The sequence below is a fragment of the Sander vitreus genome, chromosome 6 (assembly GCF_031162955.1).
Source record: "Sander vitreus isolate 19-12246 chromosome 6, sanVit1, whole genome shotgun sequence".
Taxonomy (NCBI): Eukaryota; Metazoa; Chordata; class Actinopteri; order Perciformes; family Percidae; genus Sander; species Sander vitreus.
This window is the reverse complement of record NC_135860.1, coordinates 13,871,554-13,897,797: the sequence shown is the minus strand read 5'-3', so window position 1 is coordinate 13,897,797 and position 26,244 is coordinate 13,871,554. Positions and strand designations below refer to the sequence as shown.

Below are 26,244 nucleotides of genomic sequence, written 5' to 3'. Positions count from 1 at the left end.
TATATACTGCTTAAAACGAAGCAATAAACAATATGTGAGCAATCAATGAAAGAGCGATCTTCCTTTTTCAGATTGTTTTGAACACCATTGTACTTCAGCCTATACCAACATGTCAATATCTTTCATATAAATGTGAATTGTATATTTGCTCATTTATGGTCTACACTTTGTGAGGGACATCTTTTTTATACTACGTCTTATATTTCTTATATTAATTGTATTCTGTATTGTATTTTAATTTTTTGTTTTTTATTGAGTGCTTTGGTACAATCATTTTATTATATAGATTTTTGTGGTTTATATTAGGGCTGTCAAAATAACGCATTCATTTCGATTAATTAATCTGAGAAAAAATAATGCGTTAAAAAAAATAACGCAGATTAATCTATTCCATATTGACGTTTGACCCAGAGCCGTTCTAGCCACCATTGGACTGTAAAATGAAGGAGGGAGACGAGAATGCGCTGCCTGGATCATTGATTGGAACATTTACTTGTAAAAATCTTCTTCCTGCCAACCCTGGCTACCGAAATCTGCTGCCACTGATCTGTCTGCGCTTCTCTCTGATGCTCTGAAACACAAACACCGCTGCACATGACGCTAGTTAACACTATACTCGACAGCAGCTAACGTTAGCCTACCGCTAGCTAGTAGCTGGATTAAACACGGTTAAAATGCTGACAGCTAACGCTAAACGGTGTAAAGTTTGACTGTGTTTTACTGTAGAGGATTCAACACCGGTATGTAACAATCTGCAGCTGCCATCGGTAAAAACAACACAGACGGTGCGTCCAATGAAACTGGTAAACTACAGCCTCATGGTGCATTTGAAGTTATTGTAAATGTCCTTTTCCCATCTGGTGGTTGTTTTTGTCGTTCAACAGCAATTTACTAGTGAAATAAGTTATTGTTATGGTTATACATTATTATTAAATCATTTAATTTTGACCATATGGCCTTAGCAATAAACAAGCCATTCTTTAATGTCACCAACTGTAGTTTAGTACCCTTTCTTAAAAAGTATCGGTTCAGACACCGTTAATTATGTATGCGATTAATTTCAATTAATTAATCACAGAGTATGTAATTAATTAGTTTACATTTTTTAATCGATTGACAGCCTTAGTTTATATACATGTTAGAGGTCTGAATAGCTGAAACTACACAGTGAAGTACAGTACAGTAAAATGAGCCTTTTCTTTTTACCCGAGTAATCATCTTATGACCCCTTGTGGTTTCCCACCGCCATGTTTGGAAACTCAAAAAGGCCATTTTAAACAAATTACTTTATAATTGTGTAATATACTGTATAGGTATGGTATCTTTATTTTCAAACTACTTTGTAAATTACTTATATTGTGTGTTTTTATATGTTTGTCATTATACAGTATATGATATCATATGAATGTTTATTTCATGTGCAAAACAGGCTACTAAAGTATAAAAACTGTATGTGGTTCATAGCGTAAGTTGTAAGTATAAGAGTATAAGAATAATTTGTAATGTAATGAAAGAAAAACAAATTAAACCAGCCAGAATCAAACACACGTGGCCTTTTTCACAGAAGACATTTTGTCACAGCTATAAAAGCACGTGTAAATAATAAAATGAATGATGGCTGAATTCCATTTAGCTGCTGTAGTTTTAGGGTTCAGGTATTGTGCATGTTGGTTCAGTGTCACACTGTCAGGATTTACTGGGACACTTGAACAGAATGAAGCCATTATTAATGTGATCAGTAACACCTGTGCTTTTCTCACTATGACAAGTCAAAATGTCTACTGTGAAAAAGGTCTGTTGTTATTTCCTCTTCAGTTCTCTGTATTGCCAAATGCAGTGTATAATCTTTTTAGTAGTAATGTTTTTAATTGTCTCTGTTAGGATTGCATGAGCTTACATCATTCTGTGTAGGAACATGTTTTAAGTTTTTTGTAGAACAAACAGAGACTTTTTTTATTTGTTTATTTTTTAAATGTTATGTTTCGGATTTACAGTATGTGTCTATTTAAAAGGTTATATAAACTGAACATATTGTACAGGAACTTTATTGGACAACTTGTTCAGGTTTGAACACAAGGGGGAGCCATCTCCACGTGACATATTTTAGGCTGATTCCTTATTTGAAAAGTCCACCCGAAAATCCACCCGAAAAATGTACATTGCCATTCCTTCCTAACCTTGTAAAAGCTTTGTTACAACCCTGGCACTGCTCCATAGACAGTGAATAACAGAACAACGGTAGTAATTTTGATAGGAAATGGTGAGACACAGCTACATTAGAAAAATCATTTGGACATAACATCCAAAAGATGCACTGATTAGATAGTTAGTTACTATAAACTATACATTTTAGGTGTTTTTTTTACTTAATCAATGGAATGTCAATCCAAATATTTGCAATATTTATCATATTCCATCCTCTTTGTTTCAAACGCTGCACATACAACATATATTTTCACATTTTGTATTGTAAAATGTTTTATTTTATATTTATGCTTCTTGGCTTTTGGACTTATTTGTTTTCTTTTCTCTTACTGTGTTTGTTGTTATGCACCAACATACCAAGTCAAATCCCTTATGTGAAAATATACTTGGCAAAAAAAAAAGAAATCTTATTCTAATTCAAATTGTGATTTTAGGGTGGATTTACCTTTAAATTATCAAAGGCAATTCAGCTGGGATTTTTCTGATCTAGATTGCATCACATTCAGGAGTCAAGGATAAACTTAAAACATTAAAATGAAAACTGCACAACGTTGCATTACTTACTGCATTGTGTATGGCAAATCTAGAAGAGCCATTATCTTTATTAGACTTTAAATTAGATAGATAGATAGATAGATAGATAGATAGATAGATAGATAGATAGATAGATAGATAGATAGATAGATAGACTATATGACTTTCTGATTAGTAGTCTACTAAATTAAGTATTAAGTATTGATTAGCCTACTAGGCTATTAGTTTTGTCGAGCTCTTATAGTAGACTTTTTCCAGAAATTAATTTTATTATTATTTAAGTATAAAACATCTTGTGTGTCCCGGGGTAGACATGATACAAATAATATGTTATTAGATATGACTGAATATAATAAAGTTATTTCAGTCTCGTCCTGGTATAAACTGCAGAAGCATTTACTGTGCTGCAGGTCACCTGAGGACACAAGCCTCAGCAGTCAAATCATCAACAACTGTATTGTAACTTCAGAGGCAACATATCTGTTTGTATTATAGATGTATATCACTCCATTCCCACTTTGAGTAACTATTAAGTAGTAACTAATAGCCTTTGGATTATTTCCTGTAAGAAATATGGGCTTTTTTTGTTTTTTTTTGTATCACATCACGAGATAACCAGACTGTTTAACTTTGTCAAAACTAATAACAGGTCTGTCTGTATATTAAGCATACAGTCATGCCCGGCATCGGTGACTATGTCTCATATGAGCATAAATTTCTGGAACTATAAAGCCACAGCTGTATTTGTTCTCCAACTCCTCTCTCTGTCTCTCGGCTCCATCTCTTCACACTGTGTCACCCGCTCAATGTGAAGCACTACAGCCAAATTATGCAACAGCAATCACCTTTGTGGCCTCCCATTGGTCGCTCAGTGTTCATTGAGGGGCGTGGTTAGAGAACAGTCTCTTCGGATTTCATTCACAAATCTAGCAACAGATCATCTGTCGCCATGTGAGGATCCCTCTGTTTATACTGATGAGCAGCTCCGCAAATGTGAGCGGGCGGAAAACGCTGCAGCCTCGGCAGAAGAAAGACTGGTTTTGTAACAACGTTAATGCTTGTAGTGATCTATGGTCCTATTAGATATGATAACATAAATAATCCTTTAATAGTAGCGTACTGTTCCTGCATGTCATGGCATTAAATATGAACTGTAGGCCTACTGTCCAGATACTGAGGCATGCTACCATACACAGTATAGTAGAAAGGGAATATATATATATATATATATATATATATATATATATATATATATATATATATATATATATATATATATATATATATATATATATAGAGCCTATTTCATCGTGTTTCTTTGTCAAAGTTGTTTGGCCTAACTGCAGTATGCCAGTTATTATTAAAAGTATTGTATTTGAGAGGAGGATGAAGAAGATAGACAGACAGACAGACAGACAGACAGACAGACAGACAGACAGGTGCAGTGCAATGAGGACACAGCAGTAGTGTGTACTTTTTTCCCTGCTGTACTTGATTCCAGGTGAAACATGATATGTTGCTCTGCCTCTGCAAAGAGAATGGGGGAGACTGTTTACAATGTAGTCTCTCTTTAGGCCTCTCTCTTTCTCCAGGCAGATCAGATTTCTGTTGTGGCATCTTGCTCTGACCACACCTGCTTGTGCGTTTGGCCTTACAGGAACTCCTGCATGCTTTCACTATCCAAACGCTTGCATACTTTCACAATGAGCAAGACTTCAAGACAAACGTCTCCTGGGTAAAGTCATTACAGGAATATCAAACAATATGTTATCAAATATGATTAAATATAATAAACTTTTTTCAGTCTTGTTCTGGCATAAACTGCAGAAGCATTTACTGTGCTGCAGGTCACCTGAGGACACAAGCCTCAGCAGTGAATCTACAAATCATTAACAACTGTATTGTAACTTCAGAGGCAACATGTCTGTTTGTATTATAGATGTATATCACTCCATTCCCACTTTGAGTAACCCAACAGAAGAAGGCTGTATTTTTTATATTAAGGACCAGTTTTATGCACTGCACTTTGACCCACTTCATTGACAAAAGCTCCATCCATAGGCTTGACATGTTCACTCCTATTGAATTCTCAAGCATGTAAATACAAGGGCATGATAATGAGAAGAGGTTGGAGACACACAACATAGAAACCAGGTGGGGGATGGGACAAAAATGAAATGAAAAGATGGTAATGATGGGGGTGGCCTTCAACACCCATGAACTCAGAGTAGGTTCATTGGGTTCATGTGCTGCAGAGGAATGCTGTGGGTGTTAGAGAGCTTTTTCTATTGACCTGGTCCCTGTTACACACAAACAGAAACCCCTTCTTTGGGTCACTATTACCAAAGGTCAACCATTATTGTGTTTTGAAATTAGGAGGGGTTGGTTTGCTCACCTGGTGTTAAGGTGACTAAGTGACGGTACATAGTTACAAGGCTCAAAGACAGGTAGTGTCAATCAGACAAAGACATGGCTTGTTATTGAGGAGAGGGTTCAGTGGGTTCAGTGGGTTCATGCTAGCATATACATATACGTATAGGCTAGTGGGGGAAGGGCGTCTATAACTCTAGGGATGAAGGGGTCAACGTGCAAGTGCTTAGAGGCATCCACCACTCCTTGTGCTTTAATCTGGCATTTCACCTCTAAAAATACCAGTAAAAGCCAGCAACTGACCTGCAATTCAGCCATTATTGTGTTTTGAAATTACAGTAAGAGGGGTTGGTTTGCTCACCTGGTGTTAAGGTGACTAAGTGACGGTACATACAGTAGTTACAAGGCTCAAAGACAGGTAGGCTATTGTCAATCAGACAAGGACATGGCTTGTTATTGATGAAAGGGTTCAGTGGGTTTATGTACATATGTATAGGCTAGTGGGGGAAGGGCAGACCCTTCATCAATAACTGTAGCGATGAAGGGGTCGACATGCAAGTGCTTAGAGGCATCCACCACTCCTCATGTTTTAATCTGGCATTTCACCTCTAAAAATACAAGTAAAAGCCAGCTCCTGACCTGCAGGTCTTATAAGAAGAGAAAATACCAAAACATATGATGAGTATGGGAAAGAAAATCTGTGTGTGTGTGTGTATGTGTGTGTGTGTGTGTGTGTGTGTGTGTGTGTGTGTGTGTGTGTGTGTGTGTGTGTGTGTGTGTGTGTTTGTGTGCGTGTGTGTGTGTGTTTGTGCGCGTGTGTGCGTGCGTGTGTGCGTGCGTGTGTATGTGTATGGCGGTTTACTGCACTGCCTGTTTCTCGTGAGGGTTACAGAGTTCGCTCCACTCTGTAGTAGCCTTAAGTAGTGGGAGAAGCTGCTATACATGGCCTTATCTCATGGACCTGGAAACTGATTTACTGCATTATGGTCAAATCCCTTACTTATCAATTACATGTTGATGTATTAGTGATCTTAATATAACAACACAACCACGATGACACAAAATAGCATCAAATATTAAATTTCTAATAAGATAAATTATCACAATTTTTTATTAAATTTGTTCACCTTTTACCTCCTGTCTTTAGCCATGTTTTCCAGTTGCGTAACCTGAACACTGACAACACTTTTTGTAAGAGAATGCTATGTTTTGGAATGTAACGACACTAAATATTTGAGTCGCAGAGCCTGTTTTTTGGTTAACATACAAGACAAATGAAAAAATACCGAAAAATGTACATCTCTTGAAGTAAAACTCCAAGAAATATACAAAACTAAAACAATATAACAGTGACATTACATTATATATAGCCATGATATCTCAGATAGGGTTAAAGAATTGTATTGGAATAGTAGGTCGACCTATTCCTGGCAATGCTGAATACCCTAACCAATAAACATCTGATATTTCTGGTCTGTTACTAAAATTGTCACGGAAGAAAGGATGACGGAACCATTGAGGTGTGTATTAGCATTATTAGTTGTTCGTAGTACCAAGTGCTGTACAGACCAAAGCAGGTTGCTAAAATCACAAAAAAGATCATAAACACACATTGCACACATCTTACAGGCACAAATAAACAGCTCATAGGCACATCATTGAATCAAATAGGGGTATATAGACGTTGCTTGGAGACAGACTCTGTTCATGTAAGGTAGAGTGCTATATTTCACTATAATCTCATAAGGTGACAATTACATTGTCCATGTTGAGCTGTGGCCAGCGTGGCTGGACATAGGTATCAAAAATAGTGGCAGCCTTTAAATTATATTTTCTTTTGACATAGGTCATTCTCTATATTGTATCAATTAGTATGAACGATAGAGATGATGAGTGGTATATTGTGCCTGAGTGGATTTTACATCCCAACACCACTGTATTTCTCCATCTGAGTTATAGACTTCTTCTCCTCTAATTAAATGTCCGTCGTCTTCCACAGCGAGGAGGAAAAGTCATCTATGCTTTGCTGGTGTTCGTTAGTTCTGCATGCATTTATTCAATTAAACATAATCAGTATGATCGGTGAGCTGGGTTGCATATGGTTTCTTATTTAGGCTATTGTATGGTGCGTTCAGTGCACGAGTGCTTTAATGTTTTGGTAGTGAGTGTGAGGAGCACATCAGATGCACTCTTTGCGTGCGTGTGTTTACACCCGCTCGCTGTAGTAGAGCCGAGCAGCCCAGGCCTGCCCCGACACCACGCACACGGGCGACACACGAGTAGGCAGGACCGTGAGTGCCCGGTTCGCCGTCCAATCAGCAGCTAGTAAAGCAATCACTGGCTGGAAGGGTCAGCCAATAACCTGCGACACAGCCGGGCCGGCAGCCAATAGAATGCGTGCTAAACGTGGGCACGTGGATCTGCGCACATGTTGACGCTCGTAAACTGCCGAGAGAAAGAGCTAGCAAAGACACAAACCGATGAACTGCCGGCTAGTCGGTGGGTGTGAGAAACACAGAGAGAGAGAGAGAGAGAGAGAGAGAGAGAGAGAGATAGAGAGAGAGAGAGATGATGCTGGACGCCCCGATGCTGCTCAAGCAACGGAGTGTGTATTGACGGATCTGTCGTATCAAAGTAGGAGATAGAGCCGTTAACGACTGTTTCTGGAAGCTGCTGTTTTATCTCACATTACAGAAGGTGAATATTTCCTCTAACTTAACGTTTCTTTTGTTTTATGGCTAAGGTATTCCGAAGTTGGTAGGCTAGCCTAAAGGAATTTCCTGTCCGGCTGTATCCTGTTTGTGCTCCCGGTACTATTTGTTAATATATAGCTACCCAAAAGCTTTTTTTTTTTTCACGTGGCTTTGTTCCATCTATTTTTGATAATAGAACATTACCGTGTAGTAATGATTACCAAGGCTTTTATACTGCCAGAACATTGCATTGATAAAACATGTTTCTTTTGTAATTGGTATTTGTTGTGATGTCATCCGGGTTTATTTCCGATTTTTTAAAATGATATAGCCTTGTTAGAAATTGCTGTTGTGGGTGAACTAAAGCGCAGAGGGCGTGGAAACATTAGAAATGTAATCATAGTGTTCCACTATTTGTTTCAGTTTACTCGTGCACATGCATGTAAACAACGTGACATTTGGTTTTAAAAGGAATCAGCTTGCCTGAAGAGAAGCCAACAATCAGACTCAAATACAATCTGAATGGCATTTTGTTGTTGTAGAGCTGATAATGCTTGTTGAAAATGTTTCCATATTCCTGTTATTGAGACATTGTGTTGCTTCTATGAGTTCTTGCTCCCTTTCGTCATTGTGGCCACACTGCAAACAACTGTATCACTCTCTTTTGTCTTAGAGCAAATTCAGACTTTTTTTTCTCATAATGATAAAATCTGTATTGGTGTGTGTACTTGTTTATTTATAGACAGTTTAGAGAAAGGTGCACATGGCCAAAGATACAGAATGTAAAATGTGAATAAGAGAGAAGGAGGAGGAGGAAAAGGGCTGGTCTGTGGAAAATGAAAGAAAGAGGAGCACCAGCCTTGTGTGCATAACGAACAGGATGAGCTGAAGGGTGAGCAGCAGAGAGAGATGAGAGGCATACAGAAATACAGCCGAGGAAGAGGTTTGTGTGTGTGACTGTGTGTGTGAGAACCCAAGGGGGGGATGGAGAGCAAGCCCGAGACAGAGAGGAGGGGCTATAGACAGAGAGGAGGGGCTAGAGAGAGCACCGGAGGCATTGGGAGAGAAAGAGAGACTGCCTATTCTGATTTCACTACTCTACAAGCTCCCATCCCCCTCACATTTACTCTCCTCTCCAGTCTCCAATCTCCTCAATGGGAGCCAGACATGCACTACCATTGTGTGCCTACTGCCTACCCCCAGTCCCACTCTGCATCATGTTAAACTAGGGCATTGGTCTACCCACCATTTTGAGTAATTGGGGTTATATATTTTTGGTAGCGAGATAGTGAAAAACTGAGTATTATGTCATATGGAATGCAGCTCTTTGCTATGATTCTGTCTCAATTTGCCTCACCTCTCACTATAGTAACAACTTACTGGTTTTAAGTGCTACGCCAAGACTTTTTTTTGTTTCTTTCTTAGCTGAATTGACTGTTATAATAACTCAAACCCTCTGCTTCTGCCCCAACAGCAATGCAGTCCCAGGGCAGCACTTCCTCTCAGCCCTCCTTCGATTCCCTGAGTTTCAGTGACAGCCTCTTATTGAGCGACTCAGAGCAGGCAGAGGACGACACAGACGTCTTCCTGACAGACAGCTCATCCCCTGTCATCATCAGTGGCGTGGACGGGGCTATGACTAATGGTGACAGAGGGTCGGAGAGTCCCGGGTCCCAGTGGACGTGCGACGGCTTCACAGATAAAGAGGAAGAGGAGGAGAACAGCACCAAGGCAGCTCACATCAGTTTGGGCGAGACAGATCCCACAAGCCAGATTCCTAAATCACAGGGAGACCTGCTGTTTGCTCAAAAGGTAAGGGACTGATGAGAAGAGGGATGACAGAGCAATGTGTGCAGAGGAAAGCCCAGCAGACTGATTCAGACAGCAAGGCCAAACCCAAACTCAGTAGTAATCTATCTTCTCTTCCTCTGTCAGTGTGCTGAGCTACAGGGTTTTGTCAGGCCCCTTCTGGAGCTGCTGAATGGACTGAAGAGGGGCCGCTTCGATCGAGGTAAGCATCCTTACACCACTGCTTTCAGTCTGCCATGTATGCAGGCTGGCAGCTAAAGTTGTAGTTGCTGAACACAGGTTTATATGATCTGAGTGGCCTCTTCCATTCCAATACAGTGTTCCTTAGTGCAGCAGTCTGTACTATTGATGCAGTATATTGATAAAGTGCAGAGTGTGTGAAGCGACAGTCTTGTGGCTGACTCATCAGCTCACAAGCATTTACTGATATCACAAGTGAAAGTGGTGTGTGCGCATGTCTACATGGATGTGCATTTTTCGTGACTATGAAGTCAGTAACAAATGTTGCAAATGTTGACTGGGGGATTTCGTTTTTGATCGTCAGGTTTGAGTAGTTTCCAGCAGAGCGTCGCCATGGATCGGATCCAGAGGATCGTGGGTGTTTTACAGAGACCCAACAGCGGGTAAGATGTTGTTCACATTGTCCCACCATCCACCCTCAGTGTCTCTATCTCTTACTCGTTCTTATCTTGCCTATGCATTACTAGACACTACATCTTATTTGAATTTTACCATGTAAATGATTATTAAATTGTAGTTATAACAAGAAAGGACCAGTAAGGTACTCTTTCTATTTCAAGTCTCATCGCCTGAACCTTGTTTTATTGAACAGTCCTTGGGGTAGGTAGAGTTACAGCATTCACCGGCAGTGCAGAAAACACCAAACTTCAGAAGAAAATGTATTTAGATCTATATGCAGGACCATAGTCGTCCAGATGTGTTGTTGCATTGCCATCTGTTCCTCACTTTACATTTATATCGTCTTTTTGAACGTGTCTTATGTTTTGTAGGGAGAAGTACCTGAACACTCTGCTCCAGGTGGAGATGATGCTGAAGCTTTGGTTTCCTCAGATCCACACTCAGCCTGTCTCTGCCGCCTCCAGCGTGGCCGCATCCCCTGTCCACTCAATCCAAGACACTTCCAGCTCCACCCCGCCGCACAAGCACAGGGATCAGTTACACATTCCTGTCAAGGTGAGAAAAATAAATGGCATTCCTGTGTGTGCAAGAGCCTAATTGTGCACACACAAACACCCCTCACACCAACACCACCACAAATTGAATTCTATATTCACTTGCAAACTACTCTCCTGCTCATTTTCTAGAAGCGCAGACTCAGCTGGACAAGTATGGACTCCCCCACGCCTTCCCCTGTGCTTCTCAAGTGCCCTCGTATCAGTGTGAAAGAGAAGAAGGGGAAGCAAGATTGTGATGAAAGGGACAGCCCTCTTCCTCCATCATTGGAACCTGATGCAAACCAAAATTCACCAGATGTTGCTGGTAACAGCCAGCTAAATGAGGACACAAAGGGAAAGGACAGTGGCAGCGAGGAACTAGGCAAGCAATCAAAATACCAAGCAGGTCAGAGCTCTGAGCCGAGCCTGACATGGGTTCACGTTGCCCCCATCCTGTCCCCACGAAAGGCTTGCCCTCCACATAAGGGCACAACAGTGGCAGACAACAATGAAAACCAGCCAGTCACTGTCATCCTCCCACCTAGCAGGAGGGGCAGTCCAGCTATGCAAGACAGCTCCATCTCTTCTACCACACCTTACAAGCACCCCAAAAATCTTAAGAAGCCAATCGGGTGCCAAAGCCAGCCAATTGACGGACAACAGAGTGAGACCACAGAGACATGTCCGGATGAAAGTCAGTCTCCTCAAGTCACGCTTACGCCTTTGCTCGAGGTATGCCCCACTCCCTTGGAGACCTGATGCATTGAACAACGTCAAGCAAAGAGCCAGCAGCCTTGCTTTGTTACACCACCGGGCTAAGAGCTGCAGTGTGAGGAAGAGGCTGAAGGCCTGTGATTATAGATGCATTAAAGGAAGGAAGGGGAGGAAAGAATTTTATGTGATACATGTTTAAGACAAATGATGGATCATACATAACCCCTCATGAAAACCACAATTGCAACCGATATTTCAAACAGCAGCACATAATGTGTTTAAATGAATCAAATCTATTAGCGTTGATAATCAGAATAACATAATAATCTAAACGGGCACAAAAGCAGTTGTGGTTGAGGGGGATGAGAAAGAACACCTAAAGCTGGAAGGCTATTTACAGCTTGTTGAGTAATGATCGATCGGAGAGATTTTGAAGAATTTTGTGGAGCAAATAAGGGATTCTTCTCAGCATGAAGGCAATCACTATATTCAGAGATGACTGTTTAGGCAGACATCTAACTTGAGGGACAAACTTGATCCAAAATTAGAAAAGCTGATGTCAATATTTAGAATGAAAGCTTCCAAGGTTTGTTGTGATGAGGTAACTTCAATCAAGAGTGAGTAACGCAGTGTGAGCTGAATTTGAAGAGGCCTTAGGGCAGGAGACAAGCTTGATGTTACATTCACTTGTAGATAGAATTGAGGCATCTGGCTTGAAGAGGAAAAGTGACATTGAAGTCATCAATAATCTTGTAGCTAGAGATGTGAGAAATACAGAACGCAGCATTATACTGTACGTGTGGTATGTTAAGAGTCATTGGAGACTGGAAAAAGTGATGTTAATAAAATTACGAATGTAGTCCAAGAACCGCTTGGGCACTTGGCATCGAGAGGTACAACATCACTGCAATCACAAGTAAACTTTTCTTGTCATGCTGTGGATCAGATGTTTCTGCCCGGTCCTCGGCTGCAAACTGACCGGCCAGGAGGAAAAAAAAACAAGGACCACTCAAAGACATATGACTCTTGAATCCCACAGTTAATTTATTCATGTGTTGATTGGACACTGCATTTATTTATTGTTTATATTTATTTATTGGGCAGATGAATATTGCCTGCTGTGCGCTTGCATAGATTGGCTTACAATTCTTTTGAGGGTATTGGGAATATGTGGGGACAGTTTGTGTTTTTTTTTATTGCTATCATAAGGAGAAAAAAAAACAAAGGAAGTGAAATGTATGATTGGACTTTTGGACTACTGTGCCTTTTTACCAAATAGGATGTTCAGAAAAGCATGTGGGGCTTTCAGTGCATTCATACTGCGTTTTGATTGTTTGCTTGTATTTCACAAAAGCAGTGCACATTCAATCATGAAAGCCCACATGTATTCATTTTCATCTTGCTTCTACAGTTAATACACACAGCATCCAAACCAACAGTATCATCAACTATCTATCTACTGCTTAAAAAAACAGCATCCAGCTCTAGTATTCAGACATCTACAGTTACGTAAACTGCCTACACCTTCAACTATTACACACACCAACAACAGTGTCTACGTATTCAAGTGTCGCCTTCCTTTGGAGCTTTTCTTTTGGTTGTGATCAACAGAGGAAAGCCTGAACTGCACCACAGTAGCTGGTGCTCTTGAAAACTTGAAAAAAAACTAAATATACATCTAAGGGAGGAAATCTTTATTTGCACCACCCTCTACTGCTGCTATTGTTATTCTGATTCTAATTTAGATGTTTGATAGGAGAAATCTACTCACAATATTCTAAATCTAGGAGGGGTTTTAGCGGTGTGATTGGATATAACTATATTAAGAAAGTATTGTAAATATTAAGACTAAAATATTTTTAAAATTGGTATGAGTGATTCATACACTATTTACATAAATAGAGAGGAGGGATATTCACGTACCTGTCTCCTCCTCCAAAAAAGCACCATATGTGAACACAGAGCCACTGGCAGCCTCTATGTTTGTGGAGTAAGAGTGTACAACCCTCAGTCACAGATCCAGAGTCAGACCATCTTACCCCATCCCATCTTAAAACGTGACGGTATGGCGTGTGTGACACTGTCTCTCGATCAGAGGCTGGGGCTGTCCTCCACCCCACTCCTGTTTACGGTTGTGGTGTGACAGAAACCAATTGCACTTATTTTTCATTGTAAATGTCCTATTTTCATGTATGTTTTCTACTGCAGTGAACCACTGCTGATTGGTCACAAATAATATGTCTTGTTTATTTTCGCTGGCTTTTTTTCTTCTGTAAAAGCTGACTGTAGTTTTCTCCTCCCCTCCCCTCCCCTTCCCCTTCCCCTCCCCCACTCTGCTGCATTCGTCTGCCCTTGCCCTCTCTCCTTCAATCCTGTTAGTATCTTTTCTATCTAAACTAAACTCTGTCTTTCTCTCACCCCATCTTTACATGATATAACTGTTCTGGCTACTTTTTCAATAATAATGAACAGGGAAAAATCTTTTAATAAATGACACATTTTTGAAAATGTCTGTCTGTAATTTGGTGCTTGTTTTTATTAAATTTAATACATTTAAATGTGTACAAAAATTGGCATTATATGTTTGTCATATAATATGTGATTAAGACTCGTGTTTTTGGAAAGCAGCTCTCACTAAACAGATGTGTGTCTCAATGGGGTGCAGATAGACTGTACATTTTGAAGTGTGTGTGTGTGTGTGAGAGAGAGAGAGAAGGGGGGGGGGTGAGACTACAGCTTCAGTAATCTGACTGGCAGTAGTGGGGGGGCTGGCTGATCCTCCAACCAGCTGCTTCTACAGAGCGAAAACACAACTGCAGCTTATATGTGTGTTGTTTATTTTATGAGATCACAATGAGTAGATACCTCCTACAGGTAGTAGAGAAGAGCCTGGCATGGTTTTGTCTGCAGTGCATTCCTGCTACAGTAACAGAACAGTTAAAACGGGCTCAAGTCTGAGCTCTGCACCCAGGAAAAATCAAATGGTGAAATTTAAAAGTTAACCTCACCGGTCACTTATCGAGATCCTGTTATAGTCCATAAAACGTCTGTGTTGCCATGGTTGATTTTCTATCCAAAACACAATTTCTGCAACATGATCGATTAAAAAAAAAAAAAAAATTGCTGACAGCTCAAATACACACATGGTGGTAGTTAATTGTAAAATAGTGATAAATTCATAACTAATCTGCAACTATTTTCATAATCGAGTAATTGTTTTCAAGCAAAAACTCCAAATATTCAATGGTTCCAGCTTCACCAATGTGAGGATTTGCTGCTTTTTTCAGTTTTATATCATTATAAACTGAATGTCTTTGGATTTTGGATTCATGGGGAGATAAAACAAACTATTTGGTCTCTGGAAATTGTGAAGGAAAATTTTCACTATATCTGACTTTTTATAGACTAAATGGTTTGTCATTTAATTGAGAAAATAACTGGCAGATTACTCGATAATAAAAATAATTGTAAGTTTCAGCTCTGATTTCATTTATGAAATGAAATATGACTCAAATTCCTGAATTACAAATGGTGAAACATTCACCATTTTCTCCCCACTCCAGTATCAAATACATGGATATAGCATGCACATGGGCACGATTGGCACATTTTAAGAGGGTGTGGTTTGATTTCTCCCTGCTCAGACAGGATGAAATCAGCCATGCCGCACACACACACAAACATACCCAGAGTCGTAAAATACACACGCGTGCGCCACTCCCCTCCACCCGCTCTGATACACTGACTGGCTGATTTTGTGATGGGCCTGTTTCTGACACACTGACTGTGCTATGTTACAACAACAGAGACCGCCCTCCCTCCCTTCTGCCTCCGTCTCTCTCGGCCCCCCCTTGTATCCATGCAGTTTTTAGCAGAGAAGCCCTTGCCTTCCACCCCACCACCCCCACCCCACCCCTGCCACTATTCCCCCCTTCCTACTCTGGAGGATGGAAACAAGGGGGCAAGAGGAAAAGGACAGGAAGATGATGTGTGGAGGGCACAGGGAGAAGATATGACCTCACTCAGTTCTGGGGAGCGTGGAGGACATTTGTGTTTTTTCCCACTTGGTTTCAATAATGACTACATTGAAATAACCCTTTTTTTTTTAGTTCCACCCGTGTGTTTTTCATTTTGCCTCTTACAGTTTTGTTCAAAAAATAGTTTTATTTATTATTAAAAAAAAACAGTGATTGTTATTGCATCATAAATGTGCTCAGTACTTTTCACTTCTTTGAGTAGCCAACCAGCATGTGTTGGATTAGCTGAGTGTGCACATAATGAACTGCCCCTTTTATTCTGTTATTGGTTTTTACGAGTTCAGGATTTGAGGGTGTCTGTCCAGTTCTGCTGCATGTTCTATGTGCATAATGAAGGGAATGACACAATGAGGTGCTTATTCGCTTATTCTGAACTACCCTTCCTAACAATACATCCAATGAACTCCAGTAAAACTCACGTGAGGGGAAGCCACACTGTGACATTACAACTAAAATCACTCGGGTTCACACAAATGCAATGAAATGGTAGGATCACACTCACACACTTCCTCTTACTCACCCAAAGTCCTCGGGGGGTTTTAGTGCAGACTACTCCCAAAACAGCCTCTATGCTCATTAAAATTGCACCGTGGCCGGCCCTGTGATGGAAATCTGAGCTACTTCGAAGTCATATCTGCCTTGCTGGAGCTCACAGCAATGACGGGCCTTGACGTGTGGGGTTGAAGACGTTGATCTGCCCCCCATCTGTGGTCCCCATCACCGTGATGCCACCAACAGTGGACACGGTAAAGACAACCAGGACTACATTTTCAAGGACGCACGTGTATCTCATGACATTGTGTGTGATATTTGGGGCACAGCCGAGCTACAGGCAAATAACATCCTCATCAGTTTCTTTGGCCTGAATGTGTTCACGGGAGCTTGCTTGTGATGACGCCCTCTTACATGACTGCTGAATTATTCAAGTACAGTGAGTGAAAGGGAAACACCAGATAGAGGAGAGAATATACAGAGCACAGAAAAAAGAAAGGTGCATAAAGAAGGCAGACTTGGCAAACAGTAGGGGGTAATGAATGAATAAAAATGGAGAGATAAAAGCTTACAGTCTTAGTAGAGGACTTTGGATTTAGTACAAACACGTGCACTCACTCTGATTCACACACTGAGGTCCTAGCAGCCCATGTGCGTAAAGTAAAGACAGCAGAGTCCCCTGAGATTATATCTTCCAAGATGATTTACAGCCCCTGTCAGATATAATGAAATAAAACTGGGTCAGCATGATGAAATATACCATAACTACACACTCGATGAATCAAAAAACTGTGTGAAGGAACATAAGGAATATCTTCAATGAAAGTCATAGAATATGCACTTATGTAATATTCATAGTGTGGCAATAATGACATCTACACTCATCTGACATCATGTCGTGATTTATATGTTGAGGAAGAAATGGTTCAGTCAAAGAAACACTTGTGTGTGTGAGACTCAACAATTAGTGCTTTGCCGATATTGGACTTGAAATAACTGCATACTAAATGTCTGGCATTCCAGTAATATAATAGATGAATTCATACAGCTCTCACCACCACCCTCATGATGCTTGTTTTAGCTGCACAGACAAGTGGAAGTCACTGTTTGTCAGTGTGGGTAAGAGCGTGTGTGTGTGTGTGTGTGTGTGTGTGTGTGTGTGTGTGTGTGTGTGTGTGTGTGTGTGTGTGTGTGTGTGTGTGCACGTGTGATGGTGTGTTTTGTTTTTGTGTGTGTACTTGTTTAGAAATATCTGTGGTATTGTTATATTATGTGCTGAGGTGTCGTTACATAACAGAGTTGGCAAGAGAGGGGGGGGTGGGCATGTCGGGTGCTGACGGGTGTTTGTAGTTGTGGCGATGGTGGAGGTAGTTGGGTGAATGAATAAATGTGTGTGGATGTGTTGTTTACTGGCCCGCTAATCATTTGATTACAACCAGATTAAGCCATTACTCTTTTAAATGTCTTATAAATATTTAACCTGGTTATTTAAAGTCAAAATTGGAGCGAGCATTACCCGACTGACAGACCAGCTTTATGTATTAATCTTGCAATTACTGTCTCATAAATTGCTGAAATTAGTCATTAACTGATTTGTTGATCAACAGAAAATTTTTAATCATTTTAACCATTTATATAGCAAAAATACCATTTATTTTCTTGGCTAATCAAATAATCAGAATGTCAGCAAATAGCAAAAAATGCCCATAACAAGTTTCCAGAGCACATGGTGACGTCTTTAAATGTCTTGTTTTGTCCAATCAACAGTCCTTAATCAAGTCCATTAATAAAGTTGGAACCTGTTCTTTCCTTTTTTTTTTGCTTAAAAAATTACTTTAAAATTACAATTCATCTATTTTTCAAAACAGTTGTTGATTAATCTTTGGTTGATTGACTAAACAATTAATGAACCAACTGTTTCATCTTAGATGTCACCTTGGCCCTGCAAAATTGTGATGGAAGTTTTTCATAAATTTCTAACACTCCAGCTAGATTTATGTGAATTACCAGATTGAGCTTTGCAGTCCTCCAGTTTGACATGGGAATATATTTGGTAGTTTAAAGAAATCTCTCATTAAAGGAGAAACTTTCATTGTATACTTTATTTTTCCAATGCTGATTGTAAACTTTTCCTCCACCATAAACTTCTTTGAAACTCGTTGAACCCAGTTCACTCAGTGACCTTTCACAGGTGAATGGGCAGATTCAAAACACACAAAGAAATGAGACTAAGGGTTATATATAGTGTGAAATAGAATAGGGCTGCAACCAAAATTTGTTTTTGCTTATTGATTAATCTGTTAATTATTTTCCAGTCTACGCATGTTAACATGGATGTAAACACAGTGAGTAAGTGGGTGATTGATGTGAGTGAGTAAGGGGTTGATGATGGTGGGTGTGCTGTTCAGAAGGATTAATTGAATGTAGCAATAATGAATGGCTGAAACCTTGATGACTGTAATGACTGCAGAAGGAACATGTCTGGCAAACTATAATATGCTGTGCAAATAGTTTATCCCGACACTAAACACGTCAGTGAGTGAAAGCATAGACGTGGATGGTTGTAGAGGGAGAGAGAGGGAGGGGTGTGTGTGTGTGTGTGTGTGTCTTGTATCATATAAACAAAGTCCTGAGCCATAGGGAGACTATTGGAAATGTAAGGTAATCAAACCCATATTGTGGACAGTTAATCAGTTAATTTCCTGCATGGTGTATAGACTATTTAATGCACTTAATATCAACTTTGTGATATGGATCAAACAACTGTTTGCTGACAACTTTTACAGAAGAAGGATGAAAATTATATGTACTTAATAATTACAACAAATAATTTGAAATTGCCTCCTAATCTCAATACACAAACAATATTTAAAATATCAGTTATAGGCTATTATAAATATAAACATATTTACCCAGTTCTGTCATAAAGCGTAACAATGCCACTGTTTAACATGTTCTATTATACCTTTTTAATGTTATTTTGATGAAATAAAAACTTTAAAGATAGCTGACTTATCTAAAAACCCGATTTTTCATCACAATTTTCAAAGAGCTTCCTTGAAGGACAAACGGGACACTTCTTCTCGCGTGCGGCTAGGTGGAAACAACGAACATTTGACCGACTCGACTGCGCGGAAATGGTCATGAAGAAGAAACTGCATCCATTTCCTCTTCCGGTCTTGGATCAGAAACGTCGTGTGAACGGCGCCACCAAACAGAAAGTTTTTACAGAAAACTTAGCAGATTGAGTGTTTTTCGCTTCTTAGACTTGATAGTTTCTGTTTGACTTGTGTTACGTAAGTCGGATAAAGGATAAAGACAGAATTGAAAGGTTCGTACGTTTAATTAAGGCGGTTATTCGCTGATGTTGGTAGCTTGCAGACAGCAGTGTGCTAACGTTAACTAGCAGGTAACTGTTAGCCGGGGAGTTTAGGCGGATGTAATTGATTTTAGCTTGTATGTTGCTCCTGGTTAGCGCATTTGTCAGCCAGTCAGTTTACAAACAAAAGCACGTTTTTGACTAACTGTGTGAATGTAATATATATGAGTAAATAACTGAACGTTTGTCTAAGTGGGTATGAGTGAGACAGTGGAGGGGGTTTGTGCTCATGTAGCTAGCCCTGTTTGGGACTGTCACGATGGTGACACAGCTTATGTTACATGGTGTAAATGATATGATGTTCTGCAGGATTGGGATATGTCTCTTCCTAAGCGGGAGGTGGAGGAACTAAGGCCATGGGTGGAGCGGACTGTGAAGAAGGTGCTGGGTTTCTCAGAGCCCACAGTGGTTACTGCTGCTTTGCACTGTGTTGGAAAGGGACTGGACAAAAGGAAGACCATAGGTAACTGTATTGACCATTTTGATACTGCTGTGTTTTATCCAGATGCATGAAGATTCAGTTAAGGAAAAAATGTCATTTGCACTTAACACAAGAAATCCAGGGTCTTAAGTAACGTCATAACCATAATTCATGTAATCTATATGGAAGAACATGTTTGTTTTTAGAGAGCCAAAGAGAAGGATTGCAGTGATGGTTTAAGTCACTGTATATATCACCTTCAAAAGGTTGTCCAAATGATTTGGGTAAACCATCAGTGTTTGGGATGATTGTCAAGCTGCAGTCTCACCACAGAGTTGATTAAATAGCCTTTCAATTAGATGAGGGACATAGTAGTGATGACCAAACCATTATATGTAGTTTTAGCTATCTGCAGTCAAAAAAGAGATTTTCACATTTTATTTTTATTTTCAAAAGAAAGAAATGGGCACTTTGTTAATACCTCAATGGGTACAATTCGATTTTTGCACTTATTTATTACACTACACACACAGGCCCAAAATACACACATGCAAACACAGGACCCATAAACATGCAGGAGAGGTGTCAGAGTGAAGGGGGCCACATAGTCGGCGCTCCAAGCAACGGAACCTCTCAGCTACCAGTCCACACTCTGTACTTAGGTTCATACTGGGACCCTCTGGTTCGGTAATAGAGACTACAGGTAATAGTTTGTTTTCATAAATACTCTGTAAATTGATCCATGTAAAAAATGCTATGCCAACAAGGTCCCCATTTTCCTTTTATTTTTGCAGGACAGAGAAGGTAATTGGTTGTAGTGTACTGCACCTCCTTCTAGACTCAACTGTCTGGCACTTTGAGAAATTACCTAAATTTAGATAATGATCAAAGGAGTCCTGCTAATTGCTATTGCTAATTGTTTGACACTCCTTTCCACCTCAGACCAGCTGCGTCCCTTCCTTGATGACTCCGCGGGAGGTTTTGTGGAGCGTCTTTTTGAAGCTTTGGAGGAAAGCCGCAGTGCACGTGGCAACAAAGGAGGAGGAGAAAAGCACCGCAAGAGAGACCTCAAGGTAAGCAAACTTGAACTAGCCACCTCTGTATTATCATGACATACCTAAACACATTTGCATGCACTATTATGAAAGTGGGAAGTCAGAAAGAGGCTTGGACTGCTGCTTTGTCACTTTTTTAATGTCAAATTTTTTAAACTGATTGCATTAAAGGTGCTGTAGGTAGGATTGCGAAGATCCAGGGCTTAGCCAAAAAATTTGAGCAGTGAATGACACGCAGTTAGACACCCCACCTGGCCCCGATTGGTGCATCTGGACAGGGAGCTGTGGATTTTTGTAAATCGCACTACAGGCTGTAGGTGGTGCCAGAGGAGCCGGATTATTTGTTTTTAGAATAATTGTAAACACAGTCATGTTTGGCTTAATGATGACCTGTTATATTGGTGTTTCTATTTTGGCTGGTTGGTCACAGGATGTGTTTGGTGATGAGCCTGAAACAGGTGCAGTGCGAGAAATTCAGGAGTCAGGAGATGGGACAGCGCCGAAGAGGAAACGGGTCCCTCGCTTCGAGGAGGTGGAGGAGCCTGAGGTCATACCTGGACCTCCATCTGAGAGCCCTGGCATGCTGACCAAAATGCAGGTAAGAGATTCTGTCCTCGGTGCAGTGCAGTTAAGATTGTTACTAAATAAGTTGTTTTGAGTTTTTATGATAAACTTTCTGCTTACTAACCTCTTCTGTTTTATTAGATAAAACAGATGATGGAAGCAGCCACGAAACAGATTGAGGAGAGGAAGAAACAGCTGAGCTTTTCCTCTTCAGTCCCTGCTGCACCAGTAAAGAAATAACTTTTTGACTTCAAGACTTAACATACTGAAACAGAAGTATCAGTAATTCCAGGCAATGCATTCAGTGTGACACCATTTTTATTTTCCCTGACTTTAACAATTCCCACTTCCCACACCACCGTCACAGCTGGAAACCCCTCCAGTCTCACGGCTTCTTGGCACATCCGCAGCTGCAGGTGGTGGCTCATCTATCGCCCCCTCGCAGGCTGCCAGCTTCATGAATGATGCTATCGAGAAGGCCCGCAAGGCTGCTGAGCTGCAGGCCCGCATCCAGTCCCAGTTAGCCATGAAACCTGGTATCCTCGGAGCCTTGGGGAACACTGGGCCTCACAACCTAGTGGCACTAGCTAATCTACACGCTATGGGAATTGCCCCACCGTGAGTAATGTCACAGTATTTAGGATTTTAATATCTAAAGATGTCGTGGCAGTAGGAAAATAGACTGCTTTCTCTGTGTGTCCCTTTTTTATAGAAAAGTAGAAATCAAGGAGGTGAACAAGCCAACACCTCTTATTCTGGATGACAAGGGAAGAACTGTGGATGCCAGTGGCAAAGAGGTTGAACTCACACACCGCATGCCAACACTGAAAGGTATGTGTACACAGTGGTCCAATACCTGTATACACACACTTAACTTTTTGCCTTGTTCCTCAATTCATTTCCCTCTGTCTGTGTAGCAAACATTCGAGCAGTAAAGAGGGAGCAGTTTCGTCAGCAGCTGAAGGAGAAGCCTGGAGAGGACTTGGAGTCCACGTCCTACTTCGACCAACGTGTGACGATTACACCGGCTCAGCGCCCTCGCAGAGGCTTCAAGTTCCATGACCAGGGGCGCTTTGAGAAGATTGCTCAGAGAATTAGAACTAAGGTTGGTTTTAGCTCCTAAACTGTCACCTGTCAGCAGTTGTCTCACACTGGTTATTTGGATTAGAAATAAAAGTAAATAATGGTTTGAAAAAACTTGTTTTTTTCCCTCCTTGTTTGATTTTGACCTAAATCAGGCCCAGTTGGAAAGGTTGCAGAATGAGATTGCCCAGGCAGCGAAGAAGACAGGAATCCAGGCATCCACCAAACTGGCACTGATTGCCCCTAGGAAAGAGATTGGAGAAGGGGAGGTGCCCAATATTGAGTGGTGGGACTCCTACATCCTGCCCTACAACATAGATATGTAAGAAACTACAACTAACCCAGGAACTTAAGCACTTAGTTTGATGTTAAGGGTTAAATGTTAAAACTGTCCTTTGTCTCATTGTCACTGCCATGGTGAAGCTGTAGAATACATAATGCAGCCTGTGCTATTAACTTACTGTAGTTAACTGACATGTTTTCCCTCTTATCCTATGAAGAACACCCGACACAAAATTTGAAGAGTTGGAGCTCTTTGGTGTTACCAACCTGGTAGAACATCCTGCCCAAATTAGCCCTCCAGGTCAGTGTATGGAAGGTAAAAAGTCTGCACACTGTTAAAGGTGCTCCCAAAGGATGTGTGTTAAAAAGATGAACATTTCTGTCCCATAAAGATCTCCATTATGAGGTAGAAGTGCACTCATAGAGAAATACCAATTGGCGTTGAAATTAACATGACCCTGGTGAGTTAATTAGTAGTACACCGGTAGTTAATTATATGAACATTTTAAATGAAGTCAGACTACATAAAGAGTTACAAAAATTTCAAAGAAAATACAAATTTGAAAATAGATAATGTATCATGAACATAACTGTCCAAATGATTCAGAAATGTGGGATTAGATGATGCATTTTCATTCCAACTTGTTTTTGTCACCCACATCTTGATCTCTGGTATTAACAGCCAAAACGGATTATTTTACATTTTTGCAGTACCTTTTAACAATGTGCAGACGTAACATACCATACAACCATAATTTGCTGGAATTATTACAATATATATGGTGTTTTTTACTCAGTTGACGCAGATAAGCCGGTAACGCTGGGCGTATACCTGACAAAGAAAGAACAGAAGAAGCTGAGAAGACAGACACGAAGGGAGGGGCAAAAAGAAGTTCAAGAGAAGGTTCGCCTGGGACTGATGCCTCCACCAGAACCCAAAGGTAACCCACATACAAGTTACTATTATTACAAACTACTACAATAAAGATTTAACAGAATGTAACTGATGTTTGGTTTCATTTTTTTCAGTACGCATCTCTAACCTGATGAGAGTGCTGGGGACGGAGGCGGTTCAAGACCCCACGAAGGTGGAGGCCCACGTCAGAGCGCAGATGGCCAAGAGACAGAAGTTAGTAACACAGTTAACCTCCACACTGCTGCCCTCTCTCATTTCTTGCACTATTGTGATATTTCCATTTAACATTGTATGATAATCCATCATCCATAATCTCCCTCTTTGCAGGGCTCATGAGGAGGCAAATGCAGCACGTAAGCTCACAGCGGAGCAGAGGAAAGAGAAGAAGGTCAAGAAGTTAAAAGAAGACCTCAGTAATGGTGTTCACATTGCAGTGTACAGGTGTGCATTTGTAGCAAGAGAGCACATACTCGTCGTTCAAGTATATAGTGCAGAGTGAGTTGCAACGTAGAAGTGTGTCTAATTTAAGCACCTTATCCTCCCTGTACAGGATCCGTAACCTGCAAAATCCTGCTAAGAAGTTTAAAGTGGAGGCCAATGCCAACCAGCTGTACCTGACCGGCACGGTAGTTCTGCACAGAGATGTCAACCTTGTTGTGGTGGAGGGAGGTAAGGGTTGACACCGACAAGTGCCAAATTAAATTGTCGGTTTCACAAATCACAGCTGGTACTTTTCATGAAACGTGATTTGTAATAATCTGTAAATTGCTGTGAGGGAATAACGTCTGTGGTACGACATTTTATACATCATCATCATTAAATGTATGTGTGGGATTTTCCTTGAAAACTAATCCCTCTCAATCATCACTTATGACTAACTAGAAGTGTGTGGCGGTGTATGTATCTGCAGAGACCCTGCCCTCTGTTTGTATTTTCTCTATTTATATTTTTGTGAGTGCGGGAAGTTTTTGGAGCGTCAGCAAAGAGCCTTTGGGCCCCGCGTGGGTGTGTGACCCCAAGCCAATAACGGTGTGCAGGTTGTGCAGCCTAGTCTCATTCTCAACATCACTTTGCCCCTCAGTGAGACGCACAAGTTTAACCGACACAAAAACAGACAGGATGAAGCTCTGCATTCTCTCTGTCTCGCTCCTCTGTGTGTGCTTCTCTCTGTGTGTGCTATGTGCTATCCCTTTAACAAGATAAGTAGTTGGATTAGAGATTAAAGATTAAAGTAAAACTTAAAATCTAAATTTCTTCTCTTTTTTAGGCCCCAAGTCCCAGAAAAAGTTCAAGAGGATGATGTTACACAGAATCAAATGGGAGGAACACAACAGTAAAAGAGATGGTAGGAGGGGCTTGACTTTTAAGTCTTTTGTGCTAGTTGCCATTCCTTTGCTTATTTCAGGGATACTTAACTCTTTACCATTGATTCTCAATTAGATCCAGATGGTGATGATGATACAAAGAGGAACAACAAGTGCTGGCTGATTTGGGAAGTGAGTGTTCATGCATCCTGGGTTACTAAAATCTATTTAAATTGAATGTTTTTGTTTGTGAATTCATTCAAGTCTAATGATTCCTATGGTTCTCCAGGGCACAGCTAAAGAGCGTAGTTTTGGGGAGATGAAGTTCAAGCAGTGCCCCACAGAGAACATGGCCAGAGAACACTTCAAGAAACACGGCACAGAACACTACTGGGATCTAGCTCTCAGCCAGAGTGTGTTGGACGGCACAGATGACTGAAACCTCAATCAACGTCCCTTTCTACAAGCCCAACAGCCTCACAGTCAGTTGGCCTTCACTGTTGACTGGCTGCCTTCAACTGAGGAAAGACAGACTTAATCAAGAGACTTGAACATAGAAAAGGAGGAACAATAAACCGTGTGGATCTTTTTGCAAGAATGTGTGCGTGTGTGTATGCCTGCATCAGTGTTCCATCTCTTTGTCGGTAGGCTATTCTGTCAGATGTTGTGTTGTCTATTATTGAATAAAATCTGACAGATTGCTCTGTGATGTAAATCACTTACCCAAAGCTTTTTGTGATGATGATAAATATTGTCAGATTATGTTATGGCATTTTTTTGTGCTGAAATCCCCATGTACACTAATAATCCATGAGTCAAAGCAGTTCATAAAAAACACCCCATTACTGAATTACCGCACTGCTATTGTGCTAACACGTTTAGACTAAACCTGGGCAATGTTAGAACATTGTTATATGACTTATTGTGGTCATTACAGGTGCATTAAAAAAAAAAAAAAAAAGTTCCCAAATCATTTTTCTTTTTCTTTTGGAGAAACGAGCAAATCTTTGATTCGCCTGTAGCTATATTTTTCTCTAACGTTACAGTCTCACAGCCTTAAATAAACAACAAAATTCAAACCACTTGTGTTCGTTTTTCCGTCAATTGGAATTGACTCCGCTCATATTTGCTTTAACATTAGACATACATCGACTATTTTTATTTATTTATTTTTTTTATTCTGTTTTGTACTGTAACTTGCACATAGTTAT

At 40.5% G+C, this 26,244-nt stretch overlaps 2 protein-coding genes across 3 annotated transcripts; both read left to right on the top strand.

Annotated features, from left to right (window-relative positions):
- Positions 1-7,523: 7,523 nt before the first annotated feature.
- LOC144519595 (uncharacterized) lies at positions 7,524-14,012 on the top strand. Its single transcript, XM_078252845.1, has 6 exons — positions 7,524-7,806; positions 9,277-9,614; positions 9,738-9,813; positions 10,156-10,234; positions 10,622-10,805; positions 10,937-14,012. The coding sequence occupies exons 2-6, from the start codon at positions 9,279-9,281 to the stop codon at positions 11,543-11,545; spliced, it is 1,284 nt and encodes a 427-aa protein (XP_078108971.1). The 5' UTR covers positions 7,524-7,806; positions 9,277-9,278; the 3' UTR covers positions 11,546-14,012.
- A 5,192-nt stretch (positions 14,013-19,204) lies between these two features.
- prpf3 (PRP3 pre-mRNA processing factor 3 homolog (yeast)) lies at positions 19,205-26,115 on the top strand. Of its 2 annotated transcripts, none has more exons than XM_078252844.1 (17): positions 19,205-19,360; positions 19,718-19,871; positions 20,772-20,902; positions 21,333-21,482; positions 21,590-21,676; positions 21,816-22,066; positions 22,161-22,279; positions 22,366-22,553; positions 22,687-22,853; positions 23,032-23,114; positions 23,611-23,754; positions 23,843-23,942; positions 24,057-24,170; positions 24,280-24,398; positions 24,997-25,074; positions 25,170-25,225; positions 25,323-26,115. In XM_078252844.1, the coding sequence occupies exons 2-17, from the start codon at positions 19,727-19,729 to the stop codon at positions 25,470-25,472; spliced, it is 2,082 nt and encodes a 693-aa protein (XP_078108970.1). In that variant the 5' UTR covers positions 19,205-19,360; positions 19,718-19,726; the 3' UTR covers positions 25,473-26,115. The 2 variants fall into 2 exon arrangements, with proteins under 2 accessions (XP_078108970.1, XP_078108969.1); XM_078252843.1 differs by having other exon boundaries at positions 21,315-21,482.
- Positions 26,116-26,244: the final 129 nt, after the last annotated feature.

Coding starts and splice junctions, on each gene's coding strand:
- LOC144519595 (XM_078252845.1), top strand. CDS start 9,279: ATGCAGTCCCAGGGCAGCACTTCCTCTCAGCCCTCCTTCGATTCCCTG. Junction 9,814..10,155: donor GAGGGGCCGCTTCGATCGAG/GTAAGCATCCTT, acceptor TTTGATCGTCAG/GTTTGAGTAGTTTCCAGCAG. Junction 10,806..10,936: donor AGTTACACATTCCTGTCAAG/GTGAGAAAAATA, acceptor CTCATTTTCTAG/AAGCGCAGACTCAGCTGGAC.
- prpf3 (XM_078252843.1), top strand. CDS start 19,727: ATGTCTCTTCCTAAGCGGGAGGTGGAGGAACTAAGGCCATGGGTGGAG. Junction 23,115..23,610: donor TGCCCAAATTAGCCCTCCAG/GTCAGTGTATGG, acceptor TTTTTTACTCAG/TTGACGCAGATAAGCCGGTA. Junction 23,755..23,842: donor GCCTCCACCAGAACCCAAAG/GTAACCCACATA, acceptor CATTTTTTTCAG/TACGCATCTCTAACCTGATG.